Below are 15,064 nucleotides of genomic sequence, written 5' to 3'. Positions count from 1 at the left end.
GAGAACTGATCATTACTGATGGAGCACAATTAAGCTGTAAGACACCAAATCATGGTAGTGACAACACAAATGAAGGCAGAATACCCATTTATCCCTAAATGTATTTGATCTATTTTTTTCTATTTGAGAAATAACATTACTGATGCAAATAACATAAATGCTAAAAAGAAATTCCAATTAAAAGTTACAATTTTAAGAAAGCTTTATTATCTGACTTTAAAATGTAGTGATAGTTTTGATAACGTTATCTAATAGCATGATTTACAACCAAAGCCATAACAACCCTCTAAACATATCAGTTCACTAGTCAGCCAGGTTCACGTTTTCTACGTTGTTAGGGGACAAGGGGGAACTACCACACAACACTGCGATCACACTTATTTTACCTCACAGTTTGCTCCTCGTTTCAGAAAACGTGTTCCAGCAAATTTGCTTGATCTTCTGGCTATCAGAGTGACATATATAGGGCGACCATAAATTAACAGTTCTTGAAACAGAAGTTAAGGTTTACATGTCATACACGATTTTTGTTTGCTTCATTCATGTGAGCAAAAATAAATTCTAGGGAAAAAATGGGGTACAAAACATCTGTTCTACTAAAATCTTATAGAGATGAATATCACTTCCAAATTTCTTTTGCAGTTGGGAGAAAATATTGCCCTTTTCAACAATCATTTTGGAAGCATTTTGAAAAGGGAATCTGTATCACAATACATCAATTCCTCCTCACAACATACGGAAGAGAAGTATGTCTATTTTAACTAGCATTATACAGTTGATGATTAAAATCTAACATCCCTGTAATACACTAAATTCTTATCAACTAAGATACTGAGATGGCATTTCTTTGGAATGACATATGCATTTGGGTTTTTTCTCCTAGTACTATTAGGTAAATAGACCCATTTAAAATAATTGCTACAGAAGTCATCATCTTCCAATAGAAACAGTGTAAAGTCAAGAGTTTCTGCAAATCTCACTTACTAAAAAGCTATTTTAAAGGGGATTAGTTAGAGGGCATTTCTATGTCAGCAATTCAGTTCTGTTTAGCTTTTCTGCCCTTTCTCAAATATCTATGAAAAATACAGCTGAGCCTTAAAATCTTCTCAAGCTCTTTATTACTGAAGTCCATGCTTACAAACAGTGCCTCAGCGAGAATATAGTCTACTTGCATCACAACCATATTAAAAGAACATAACCATATTTATCCACAAAACCTAGAGAAGTAATGAAAATAAAAGGCAATCAATAATTATAAAATTAAAAGGTGACCTTACAAAGAAATAGTTCAATGTATTTCACACATTCAAAGTTTTTAAATCAATAAACTGCCATTAGTTACAAGGGTAAAAGGATACTTGATTGCCCACAAAATCCATGAATGATGTACAGCAGCCAGTCACGATGAACAGTATTTTTTACTGCCTCCAGCAGCTTCCCATTCCACACATACTTTTCGTAAGGTTTACTGCAAATTCCAAATACACCTAGGAAGTCATTACAATGAAATGGCATTAACGATTAAGAAACAAACTCAATTGGATTGGACTGTTTTAAAACATGGGGTCATTGGACCTTTATTTTTATTTACCCTCGGCTGCAACCCAGCATAACATCTATTCATATCCTTGAAGTTTGCCAAACACAAATAACATTAAGCACTTGCTGAAGTTCAGAATTTATTGAGATGTAAAATTTTTCTATGGTTGCCAGTCACTGTAGTACTTCAACACACTGTGCAGAAGTTTCTGATTCTTCCAATACTAAAGAGAGATCTCTGCATGGTAACGGAGGATTTGATAATAAGAGAAAGAAAACAAGTTGTGAATTCCAGTTCAGGCAAAAATACTCTCAGAGGAAGACTATATAAGCTTTTCAATTCTGGATCAGCTCTGGAAGACTGTGAATAGCCTTTATCCCTTTTTAAAAAAAAAAAAGTATTTTATCTCCCCTTCTTACATAATTTAGTCTGGTTTTCTTAATTTGCACTGACACTAAGAAACGCAGCTACTGTTGGGCTGCATATGAAAATTCAATTTCCAATATATCTGGAACCTGAGTCTTTACTCATTTCAGAAATTAGAATATTATAGGTTTAAACGAGTAAAAAAAAGTGGTGACACAATACCAAAAAAAAAACACAACTAAATAATAAATAATAATAAAAAACCAAACACAATTTATTGCCAGTCTGTTCAGATGATTAGTGTAAGTCACAGGATAATAAAACACAGAAACATCAGCTTCAACAGAATGAAATCCAATATTGAGGATTTAGGGTAGGGTTGATTGGGTTGATTTTTTGGGGGAGGGGGGGAGTGGAAGGGGTTGGAAGTGCAAAGCATAAGGGAGAGAAAATTTTCATGTCTGATTGGTCTTCTTCACAATCTTTTGTCTACTGTGTGTATGTCAGCTCCAAAGTGAAGGTTGTAGTTTTCAACTGAAATCAACAAATATTCTTAGGCTTCCTTACAGTGCTTGATACAGTACATTGATACTAACTTCATACAATTCCTCTGTAATCAGTATTTCCCAAAATGAAACAAAAAAAGTTTTGTATTTAACCAGTTATTGCTTCCTATTCTGTTTGTAATTCAATCCTACTAAGAATCCTACATATCAGTTAAATAATAAATTGCTGAAAAATGTCAGCATGCTCAATTATCTGCCTGAACTGCAATGTAGATTACCAAAACAATGACTAATCATGACTACAAATTGCATTGTTCAAATTTAAATGTTTAATTGGTACTTCATATAATCTTTTATTAATTCACTACTTTATTGACTACCGATCAATATTGAAGAGACAACTGTTTCTCAAAAGTAAACTTAAGTGGAATATATTCTAAATGTACTCATGACCAACAAAATTTGTTTTATTAGACATATTTGCTTACCACTTCCACCCTGTGCTGAAAGTCCTTCATCTTCAAATATATCAAAACTCTCTTGTCGGGTCTGAGTTGTTTCGGTTTTTAATATCTCAAGTGGCATTCTCAGAACAGTAAGATTATACTGAAGGGAGTGAGATAGATCATAGCTGTAACTGATAGACAGTTAACATTTATTAATAATTGTAAATGCATGGGACTTTTCTGAAAGCCCTTACTCTCTATCTATACTTTTATTTAACACAGTACTTATTATATTATCCATTAAAAAATGACATTTAAACAACATACAAAAAATCTGATTCTATACTGGCAAATGGTACAGATGGTTTCCAAAAGAAGCTTTACAAACACAGAATCTGTTTATGCTACAATAGATGAAACTGTATTTATATTCTTAATTATAACTGAAAATTGAACACGGCTTTTGAACAAAACATATCTGAAAACTTACTTCTAAGAAGCAGTCCAGATGATCAAAGCTAGCTATTCCACTAGAAATACCCATATAGAGAGAGACAACCTAAATTTTCAGAAATTTTTAAGTACCACTCTCTAACCACTACCTGAACTCAAAGCAGCAAAAAATTTGACTCACAAAAACTTTCTGACCTGAAATTTGTGATTGCAGCATAAATATATCCTAAGACTGGGGACTGCTGAATAAGCAAAAGTTGTCCTTTTTTTTTTTTTTTTTTTAATTTAGTTCCATAACAGTAACAAACGCAGCATCTCATGCCTTTTATACTGACAACACTACACTCACTGCTAAATTTTACAAGCCATTAGGATTCATTTCCCCATGGAGAAACCAAATTTATGCAACACTTAAATCAGAAGTACAAAGAGACTTCCACTTTAGCCTAAGGCAGCATCAGTGATTATTGGCCCTCCAGTAAATTCTAGATATTCATTAACAACCTAAAACAAATTAGGCGTATAGGTTTATGGTTGATGATAACAACATCTAACCCACGTATCCACCACATTTCCATGAACAATTAAAATTAAGCTGGTAAATGTGTTTATCAGAGAGTTTTACAAGAAACCTTTCCTTTCCCCTCTAGGCACAACCACTGCAACAGCATATGCTCATCATCTCCAAGCAGATTAAAAATGGGGGTTATATTACACTAGGGCTGAGAGATAAGAAAAAAAGCAGTTTCAACACTGTGAAAACAGTTTTCCTGTGCAAAGCCATGAAACAGACATGAAGCCTGGGTAGGTTTCTTCTTCACTGATACAGTTGTGACATAAAGCCTTTGTTTTCCAAGAGGAAGTATGTTCTAGACTGTTAGGTACTTTGGTACTTTTAAGAGGTTTTGTTTCGTTTTGTTTTAGGACAAAATCTCCTAACTACCACTGCTGGGTTTAGCACAACCTTTCCCCCGTTTTTCTACTGTACCAAAAATCTCGTGTGTGGTAGCAGCTGGGACTAGACAAAGCAACTTGTCGCTTTACGAAAGAGTTGGCAAGTGAATCAGTAATGCCAAGAAGGCCCTGTGAAAGATACACTCTGCACAGGGTACATCTTAGACTAGGACCTATTTCTGTTCTTTTATTTCAGAATCAAGGCAAAGCTCTATTGCTGTAAAATGAGATCAAGAAAGAAAAACTGACAGGACAAGCAAATCCCCTGAAATATGCTACTTTTTTAAAGAAAGAACGACTGTTATCTGGCAAAGGTGAACAGTCGTATTTATTATTTATTTAAGGCAAGAAGTATTACATTCTCCCCATTCAGCTTGACTAGAGAAAGCCAATCAAGAAGAGCTGCAGGACAAAAATCACAGTTTTCATAATGAGCCTGTAACAGCACACAGAAATACTGGCAACTGTTTACAGTTTGCATCCAGGAGACATTTATTGTGATCACCTTGCAGAATGAAAAAAAAGCTGAACAATCTGAGAACTGAGCAAAGAGAAATCCCATTATTCTCTGAGCAGCAGAACTACACCAATTTCAGTTCAAAGTACTTTTATCTACAACTGCGAGAAAGCAGTGATTCCACAACTCTAATTATATTTTACAACTTCCTCAGCTCTATAATTTCCCCTCCAAGTTCATAGATCTCCACATGGTCTTCATGTGCAGACTGACAAGGCAATATAGCAAACAGAACAGATTAGTGCTGAGTTCGTACTGCAGCTTTTTTGTCAGTGAAACACTAATTTCAGTATCTACCCTGTCATTAATATTTCTATAGTTTTTCAGCTTCACAGAGACTATATTCTCAATGAATTTGTTGAAGCAGGTTCAAAAGTCAGAGAAAATAGACAAACTGTGTGATCATACCATCTTACTTCCCTAGGATAACAACTTAAAGATCTTGATTATCAGAATCCAAAAGCAGAATCTTATAGGAAGTGTAAGTACACTATTTTAAAGGACTTAGTAATCCATACTTACCTAAAATAGAAATTGCTAGAAAGGTCCACATTTTGAAAGATTCTCAGATACCTAAAAAAATAATGGAAGTTAAACGGACAGTTATTACTAGCCATACAGACCAAAGTCAACCAGGACCTCAGCAAGTAAACTACATATAAATATTGATTCTTGTTATAAGTTCTTTAGCTATCTTACTGCAATTGTTTTGACAGTCAGGTAATTCCACTAGAATGTCAACAACTGGATTAAATAAATAATCTTTTTTATACAGTGTCTACTCATGTAGATACTCTTTCTTTAGGCAGCTGTAGAGACAGTTGTGTAATTCTGTTTTCCACAAATGTGGGTCAAAATTTCTAGGACTTACACAAGCAAACTCCCAACAGTACTATATAAAAATTAAAGATTTTCATAGTTATTCTCAAATGAACAGAGAAAGAAATATCTAGATCAACCTGTTATACACTTACAAATTCTCAGAAGAAACTCTAACACAGTCTACGAAAGATAAAATGGCTGACACCATGGGTATTGAAATAATAGCTTAGATAATATGGTCTGTTGCACTTCAAGAGGGGAGACTGAGGTATACTGTAAATCATATCTTAATGTGGAAACTTTTTTTAATAATTGCCATCAGCTTCATTTATTACCTGCCATCAGTTTATCATAATCCATCACAACTTCTAGGCTATTCACAGTTGGTAGAGACTGAGAAGTAGTTTACTGATACCATTCGCCTGATATTTCATAAAAGTAAAGTTACACCATCCTGATAAAATCAACATCAGGATGTATTTGTACATTTCATACAAGGTTCCCTGCTGATCAAATGCCCCATTTTTTTTCTTCAGAAAGAAGTCACAGAAAAAAAAAGGAAGTTAAATTTACCCATGGGTGAGTCTATCACCCTTTACAACACCAACATCCACAAGATTCTGACAGCACAGAAAGATTACATTAAATCATCTACTCAGAATGTCTTGAAAGGCATAAAACATCTCTTCAGGTGAGATTAACACGATACAAGTGACTAAAAAAAGGACAGTAACCCCAAACAATATAAACCCGTATTAGCATTACATTGCTTTTGTAGAGTCCAATGTTTATATTGGATGTTTTGTGCTGTGCAATGGCTAAGATGCAGCTTTGACATGTGGCATGGAGAGGCAGACAAACTGCTCTGAGACTAACAGCGGTAGGTACCCTCCAGGGTAGAGGCCACAGAACTTGTGTCCCATTCTCCATTCTTCTGAACTGACTTATCAACTAGGATAAAATTATTTGAATGACATAACAAAAGGAAATCCATGACCAAAATCTCTAGTTCCAGTTCCTCATTGCTTGGAAAATATTCAAAAGGCACACATCATTTACCACCATAACTTACCTGGCTTCATCAGGATGAGTGACTCTTACAGAGTCATTTGGAATGTATATCATGTTTGTATCTTCTATTTTATATATTGCATGACCTCCAATATCTGCCATTTTTCTTCTTTTAGTTATTAACACAATATAGTAACCTTCCAAAAACCTGACAAAACCTGTTAAAAAAAAAGTATTAAAATACCATTAGTTGGATGCTTGGATTGATTTGATCATAGTCAGAAAAACAGTATCAGAACTATTCAGGACTTCATAAAAATATTCTTATTTATATATATATGAATATATATGTAAATAACAATATAGATATAGATAGACTCTTACAATTTGCCCCAAGGTGTTATAAAACAATGTACTTACAGTTGTGGGTTTTTTGTTTGTTTGTTTTTGTTTGTTTTTTTCTTCCTTCCCCCTTCACTGTGTACATTTGCAATATTAGGTAGCAGAGTTAAGACAGACTATTCCAAAAAAGTTTGCTTACGATACTTGCATTTACTTTTTATATGTCTCTCACTGGTCAGAGTGAAGCATAGCCCAATTACTTCAGACACCAAAAGTCTAAATTTTCCAGAGCAACCAGGAACCCACATTTTCTCTTCAGGTTCATGTATTCTTTGCTGGGAAGGGGCACGAAACAGCACAAGTGTACAATATCACCTTTATGCTCTCTCTCCTTAACAGTAGGGAAATGTCTCCCAGAATCTCCCAAAAATTAGCCATTCAGAGAATTTTTTTTTATTAAAAAAAAAAGGCTTCTGAACTCTCCACTAATTCCTTAACGCTACAGGCTATAGCCATACTTCTTTACTGAGTTTCTTCTTTGGATGTCTCTGTTATATATCATCAGGAAAATGTGTAATAAACCATTAAATGCAAAAAAAATATATAAATTCAAATTAAAAAGAGAAATATGTAAACACCCCTGAACCAAAATTTGTTTCTAATACAGTGTAAGTAGTAATACAGCAACACAAAATTTAATTAACTAATAAATTGTATGAATGAGCTCTTGGAAGATAGCTACTTTGTGGTGTTGCTACTAGAACAAGCCTGAAACTCAGTAACTGCTGCACTGTCAACAAATAAATTTGGAAAAAATAAATCAGAATCATTTTTAAGTGCATTTATAATTTCTTTTAGTTTTGCATTATAACTTAAAGAAGGATGAGTAAGCATACTCATTTTCCTCCCTGTCACTGCTGGAGGCTGCAATGGGATCGAATGAATGGCAATTCTTTTCTTCTCCCTTATTACCTGCCATGGAAAAATGTTCTCACCTCCACAAGGAAAGGAGACCCTGCTGACATTATGAAATAAAACCTTCCATTTGAAGAGCTGGGCTATTGACTTTCAGTTCCTAAATAGCAGTCGAAGTTCTTCCTGTATCCTCCAGGTAGTGAAATCACTTAAGTGAACAGTCTTTATCCTTTGAATATCACCAAATGTTATCCTAAAGTCTGACTAGGAATCCAGCCTTTCCATTTTGCTTGGTCCTCCCCATTTAGTAGTGTTTTCTATTTTTAAACACTATACCATCTCCCCCATTCTGGGGCACCTACATGCACCATCTCTGGTTAACAAAGTAACCAGAAAGCAGAGCAAAATGTCCTTTCTGATTCTGCAAAAAATAGCACTGTCCTCCTGACCAGGAGGCAGAAATAAATGAACTGTTACATTCCCTCAGATTAGATAGGACCCAGACATAAGAGGCCTGGAGCACATACTTTATCACTGCACGATAAATACCTGAGGATTACTAAAAGAGCATATTGCTTCTTAAAAAAAATGTCTAGAAATACAAAGCCATATCTGATAATCAACACACAGAATTTCAACTCTCCTCTAATGGTTATGAAGCATACATATAAACATAAATACAATTTGGATGCAAAATTTTCATTGAACATGACCATTTTCCAACTGAATAGATTATCACATATTTACATAGGGAACACTGGTAGTTTGTAAAAAGAAAGCCAATGCTGTAAGACTACAAGAAGAATCTTTATCTTGACCTGTGTTATTAATACCCCTACATTAATTGGAAACAAACTTCATCTGAGGAATTTCTGAAAAGGAGTGGATCCATTGACAGCTTCCAAATTGTTTTGGTTTTGGGGTTTTCTTTAGGGGAAAAAATAAAGATGGAAGTTTGCATAATCTAATTTAGAAAACTATTTTCTTTTTATTTGGTTGTTATACAAAATTTAGGAGCATCTTTTAGAGTACTTGCAGTCTCTACCTTCTTTGCCGTTTTGGATTTAGATGTTCAGATGTATATTGATGTCAATCAGGCACGAAGTATTCTTTGGGGCTGTCAGAGCTCACATTAACATCTACTTTGGAGACATCACCCATCCAAATATTAAACTCAATATTTGACAATAGGAAGGAAAGTAGTGACTTTCAGATGAAGCTAGTTAGAAAATTGTTTCAAGGATTTAATAGCTTCTAAGATAATGGACAGCTGATCAGCATTTAAAAATTCAGTTGACATACTTGACAGTCATACCTGTTCAAACATGAAAAAGAAATATTTAAAGACTTCACTGCAAAATTTAACTAAAAAAAAATACAATTAGTCACCTTTCTGAATAGCGTGTGATGAAGAAATACAAGCTAATAAAGGACACCAACTTTGACTTTTATTTTTAAAAAGCATTCTGTGAGCTCTGAAATTTAGGAGACCATGTTCCATGTGAAAACCTTCTGTTTAAAAAAAAAAGCCTCAAGGGAAGAGAAAGATATACAGTGTGACACAGTAAGTCTCACCTCCTTAAGAGGATAAAAACCAAATGAAACACTTACCTACTACACCAAAAGCAGAGACAGCTCGGGATAACCCAGAAGAGCCCTTCTGCCCAATCTTTGTTCTGTTTCCCAAGTCTAAGCGTCCAAGAAGTTCCCTCACCTCTTGTTGCGTATACACATGCTTTAAAATAAAAAGTCCCTCAAGTTACTGCTTTGGTAGTTAAATATTACTCCATGTCAGAGAACAGTAGAATTTACTCACTATACAATAAAACAATTTTTTGCCCTGCATCCTCGGTCTCCTGTTTCACTCTTACCAGGAAGCTAAGCTGTGTTTTTATGCACAAAACCCAATGTCCACTGCAACAGTAATAATCACAGTCACATATGAATTCAAAAATCTCTTGACTCTTACACGTTAAGATTTTAAACCATAACCTTCTTGAAAAAGAATCATGTCTTATCTCTAAGACTCTTGTTTCTGCTATTTATTTTGCTTCAGATATGATACATTAGAAACAATGAAAATGTGGCTAAATAGTAATTAAATGTATTTTGCATTCAGAACAGCATACCCAAACATAAGAAAACTGGTAGGAGCATATACACAGCAAACTTAAGACCTTGGGAAATTTTCATTAAAGTGAACGTAATATTTGGAGATCTCAAGACTACTCCCCATAATATAGTCATTACCATGCTAATATTGTATGTCTCTCACATATGAGGCCAAGAGAGCTGGGACTGATTTGCCTGCAGAAGAGTAACCTCAGAGATCTTACCAATGTGTATCAAAATACCTAAGGAAGAGAGTAAAGATGACTGAGACAGACTCTTCCCAGTGGTGTCCAGTGAAAGGACAAGAGGCAATGGACACAAACTCAAATACAGGGAAATTCCTTTTGAACATAAGAAAAGGCTATTTTTACATGAGGATGGTCAAACACTGGAATAGATTATCCAGAGATGTTACGGAGTCTCCATCCATATTCAAAGAGTGACTGGGAATGGCCTTGAGCAACCTGACCTTGTGCATACAGCTCTAAGGATAGGGCTTGGACTAGATGACCTCCAGAGGTCCCTTTCAACTTCAACTGTTCCACGACTCTGTTATTCTGTACCATACCTTTGTTGAAACAGATTAAATGTGCACTATTAAAATTCAGCTGGTGGTAATACACGGTATTTTTGGAGTAACTGAAAAAAAAAACAAAAAAAAAACTAAAAAGAGAAGCACTCACCTTATCATCAATTATAACCAAATCCTTTGGTTCAGTGCGATCTATTTTCAAAACACGGTACTTGGTTTCTGCAGGATTACTTCCAACAAGAAAATACCTCTAGATTAAAAAAAAAAAAAGTCAGAACATAACACATAGCACACAACATAAAACAATCAAAGCCCATTATAACATAACACATCAGCAATGCTGTTTACATAGCTTCTAGATTCGATCCATTTCAATGAACATAAAATAAGCAGTATTCCATATGCACTGTTAATAAACTGCTTTAGATATAAGTACTTTAGGCAAGTACATTTGCATATAATCAAACTTCACAACTTAAAAAACCTCATTCACTCCACTGTACAAGAAAGGGAAAAAAATAAAAAATGAAGAAAGGTGAAAACTTGTTTAGAGAAGAAAAATGCATCTTACAGCAGGCACTGTCCAATTAACCTTGCCACAGATGTTAACTGTCTTCCTGTTTGCTACACAGAATGCAACAGTTTATACATATGAGTTTGTGAATTCTTCAACCACTTGGCCTTTTCCACCAGGCTGCAGACACTTGCAGCTCAATGGCAACTTAACCGGTGTCTCTTGGTGACATTGTTTAACAAATACCCACAGGAACAGGCCAGTTTGAACAAGTCAGTGTCCTTCTCCACTGACACTGGAACTCAAACAGTCTTACAAATTGAAAGATACAAGAACTTTAACAGACAATCCGATGAGAAAATGCTGAAAAAAAATGTGAAGAGGGAGGATAATTCAACAGCAGTGAGACAGACAAAGGGAAAACAGCAGAAGTAAGAAAAAAATAAATGAAAAAAGGGGCACAAATAATGGAAGTCCTACATTTCATAACCATTCTTCTATTCAACAATTTCAAATGAAGAAGCTTTCAATAGAGGTTTTGTCTCTGATTGTGAATAAGAACACATATGTACCAACACCTGTGTGCTGGTGTTTGCAGGAATAAGGATGCAGTTTATGATTAGGACCAAACTACACCTTAATTAAAGAAAAAGCTTACTTTGAAATCACATGAAATTCTCCAGACAAATCATCCCCAGTTAGGCAGCTTTTCATTCCTCTTTGCACGTAATCTGGTCCTTCCCACTGAACATGCCTACCTTGCCACCATACAGAGGACAGCCAATTTAATTAATGAATGACACTGCATGTCACTTGGCTTTGCAAGCCACAACCATAAAGTGAACTCAACTCATACCAAAAAAAAAAGGGGGGCTTCATTCAGAAGAAACTTTTCATGACCTAAAACTACTGTTGCTATATAGTAGTTCATTGCTACTTCTGCCATCTAGGCTTTCCTAGTTCCTATAGACGAAAGCAAAATTTCAAGTAGCACAGTAGTGCAGCAATTACCTGCATTTTTTATTTTTATTTCCAATGATAAAGTTCTCACCAATGCTCTTCCAAAACACTCACGCTTATTTTGACTAGCAATGGTGATTAAAAACATATATTAAAAAGACTATATTTCTCATTTAAAATATGAAAGACTGCAAATGTATAGTGTGTCCATTTCTCATTTAAGAGAAGCAAACTAGAAATGGTTTTTTACACTTAAAGGAATTAACAGTAAGTGCAGATTGCAAGACTGACATGCTGTAGGCAGCTCTCGTTTCACTAATTTATTTAATCAGTATGGTGCTACCACGCAGCAAGATAACTCATTAATATTGCTCAGCCTAGGAGGAAAGCATGGCAAATTCATGTGAATCTATGCAGCCAGCTCTTAACTTTAATAGTCATATGGATTCAAGGTGTGGGAGAGGAAATCAATAACAACATTCACACAACACTCAATTTCATAATTTATACCCATTATTTATTAAGAAACATCTTTGAAGTCAAAATATTCAAGGTGAGAGAAGAACTTAAAGCCCCTTTTAGTTACCTTGAAAGCACAACAACACTTTAAATAGTCAGTAAACTCTTGAAAAAAAAACACAACTTAAGACCAGTAAGAGGGAACACCATCATCACCTCCCTCCGCCTTGTACATGAACATTAGAGTGCTTACTGTACTTTAACAACCATGGCAGTACACCATGCAGACAGTACCTTGAGGTCTCGACTGAAGCTTTATTTATTGCACAATTATCACTAAGCAATCTCAAGACAGGAACAATCGTTCGTCACCTCCACCTGGGACTGAGTTTTAACCAAAGAAATCTAATTGAAAGGCTTTACACCCTCTTTTATCAATCTCTTGATTCAGCCAAACCAGTAAAAATAGCTTCTTCTAAAAGGAGTCGGAGTCTAAGCAAAACAAAAAACTTCTGCAAATTGTTGTTTATAAAGGCAGGATGAAAGTTCTGAAACCAAGCATTCTGACCATCATTTTTTTCATTTTTAAGAAAATTACTTCTTTGAACTCCTACTTTAAAACTATCATTTGCTTATCTGTATAGACTAACCGTCATTAAGTAATATTAGCACTGTAAAAAAAAACACAAAAATCTTCTATTTCATTCATCAGCTAAAAAGCAACACACAGCTTAATCCTCAGAAAAATCAGCATAGGTCCCCTCCACAGCCACACTGTCCTTCAGGAAACATCCTTCCGCCGGAGCATGGGGTCCTCCAGAGGCTGCACTGTGGAGACCTGCTTCACCACGGTCCTTGGGCTGCAGGGGAACATCCTCCAGTGCCCACAGCACCTCTTCCCCTCCTTCTGCACCGACTTTGGTGTCTACAAAGATGTTTGCCACTTTTGCCTCACTCCTCGCTGGTGTTTTTACACTTTCTTAAGCACGCTTCCCAGAGGTGCCGCCATCTTGGCTGTTGGGCCTGGCCATGCCGCCATTTGTCCAGCATGGGGCAGCCCCAGCCTCTCCTCACAGAGCAGCCTGCCAGACTCCTGTTGGTACCTGGGCACTGGCACCCAAGAGAGGAAGATATTTAGGGACCAAACCAGCAGCTGAAGGTTGCCAGATGAGAGATCTTCATCTGAAAACTGACATTGGATTAGCACACTGCTGAGATCACTCTGCTTTCATTTCTGCTTAGCTAAGTGGCGCGATGGTTTTTCTTTCATAACTTTCATAACAAAGAGTTGTGGTGAATGAAGTCAAATCCAGTTGGAGGCCGGTCACTAGTGGCGTCCGCCAGGGCTCAGTGCTGGGGCCAGTCCTCTTTAATATCTTCATCGATGACCTGGATGAGGGGATTGAGTGCACCCTCAGTAAGTTTGCAGATAACACCAAGTTAGGTGCGTGTGTCAACCTGCTCGAGGGAAGGAAGGCTCTGCAGGAGGATCTGGATAGGCTGGACCGATGGGCTGAGGCCAACTGTACGAAGCTCAACAAGGCCAAGTGCCGGGTCCTGCATCTGGGGCGCAACAACCCCAAGCAGCGCTACAGGCTGGGAGATGAGTGGTTGGAAAGCTGCCTGGCAGAGAAGGACCTGGAAGTACTGGTTGATAGTCGGCTGAATATGAGCCAGCAGTGTGCTCAGGTGGCCAAGAAGGCCAACAGCATCCTGGCCTGTATAAGAAGCAGTGTGGCCAGCAGGTCTAGGGAAGTGATTGTCCCCCTGTACTCGGCTCTGGTGAGGCCGCACCTCGAGTACTGTATTCAGCTTTGGGCCCCTCGCTACAAGAAGGACATGGAGGTGCTTGAGAGAGTCCAGAGAAGGGCAACGAGGCTGGTGAGGGATCTGGAGAACAAGTCTTACAAGGAGTGGCTGAGGGAGCTGGGATTGTTCAGCCTGGAAAAGAGGAGGCTCAGGGGTAACCTTATCGCTCTCTATAGGTACCTTAAAGGAGGCTGTAGCGAGGTGGGGGTTGGTCTATTCTCCCACGTGCCTGGTGACAGGACGAGGGGGAATGGGCTAAAGTTGCGCCAGGGGAGGTTTAGGTTGGATATTAGGAAAAACTTCTTTACTGAAAGGGTTGTTAGGCATTGGAATGGGCTGCCCAGGGAAGTGGTTGGGTCACCATCCCTGGAGGTCTTTAAAAGACGTTTAGATGTAGAGCTTAGTGATATGGTTTAGTGAAGGACTTGATAGCGTTAGGTCAGAGGTTGGACTCGGTGATCTCGGAGGTTTCTTCCAACCTAGACGGTTCTGTGATTCTATGGTAGATGTCACCTGCCAGCCAGCCTCCAGCCCCCTTCACAACAGGCATAAAGTTATGAAAGAAAAAATTAGCTTCTTCCTCATATTTTTGTGGTAGTCTTAATACATAGCGAACTTGATTGTAAATCAGAAATTCTTCATGGCTTAAACAAGGTATTAAATAAGCTTTAAAAATATACAGGTTCAGCTTCTTTACTATAGCAAAGAAAGGGAGAAGAGTCATCGCACCTACACATAAGGCATAGCAAAAACTGTACTATATTCCTTCCTTCTATAGATCCCCGAGCTATTATGGGAGTATCTTT

The 15,064-nt window shown here is 36.9% G+C and overlaps 1 protein-coding gene across 3 annotated transcripts in view; it reads right to left on the bottom strand.

The window, feature by feature from the left end:
* FIG4 (FIG4 phosphoinositide 5-phosphatase) overlaps positions 1 to 15,064 on the bottom strand; it is a 92,030-nt gene that overhangs the window by 71,386 nt on the left and 5,580 nt on the right. For all 3 annotated transcript variants that reach the window (XM_035564834.2, XM_035564835.1, XM_050709848.1), the window contains exons 2-8: positions 10,668 to 10,766; positions 9,484 to 9,607; positions 6,677 to 6,833; positions 5,305 to 5,355; positions 2,901 to 3,049; positions 1,359 to 1,487; positions 387 to 487 (exon numbers count right to left, since the gene is read on the bottom strand). In XM_035564834.2, the coding sequence (XP_035420727.1) occupies positions 387 to 487; positions 1,359 to 1,487; positions 2,901 to 3,049; positions 5,305 to 5,355; positions 6,677 to 6,833; positions 9,484 to 9,607; positions 10,668 to 10,766 (810 nt within the window). The remainder of the gene's footprint in view (positions 1 to 386; positions 488 to 1,358; positions 1,488 to 2,900; positions 3,050 to 5,304; positions 5,356 to 6,676; positions 6,834 to 9,483; positions 9,608 to 10,667; positions 10,767 to 15,064) is intronic.

The sequence above is a fragment of the Cygnus atratus genome, chromosome 3, assembly GCF_013377495.2.
Source record: "Cygnus atratus isolate AKBS03 ecotype Queensland, Australia chromosome 3, CAtr_DNAZoo_HiC_assembly, whole genome shotgun sequence".
Taxonomy (NCBI): Eukaryota; Metazoa; Chordata; class Aves; order Anseriformes; family Anatidae; genus Cygnus; species Cygnus atratus.
Note: the sequence above shows the minus strand (reverse complement) of the source record. Positions and strands in the feature narration are given on the sequence as shown.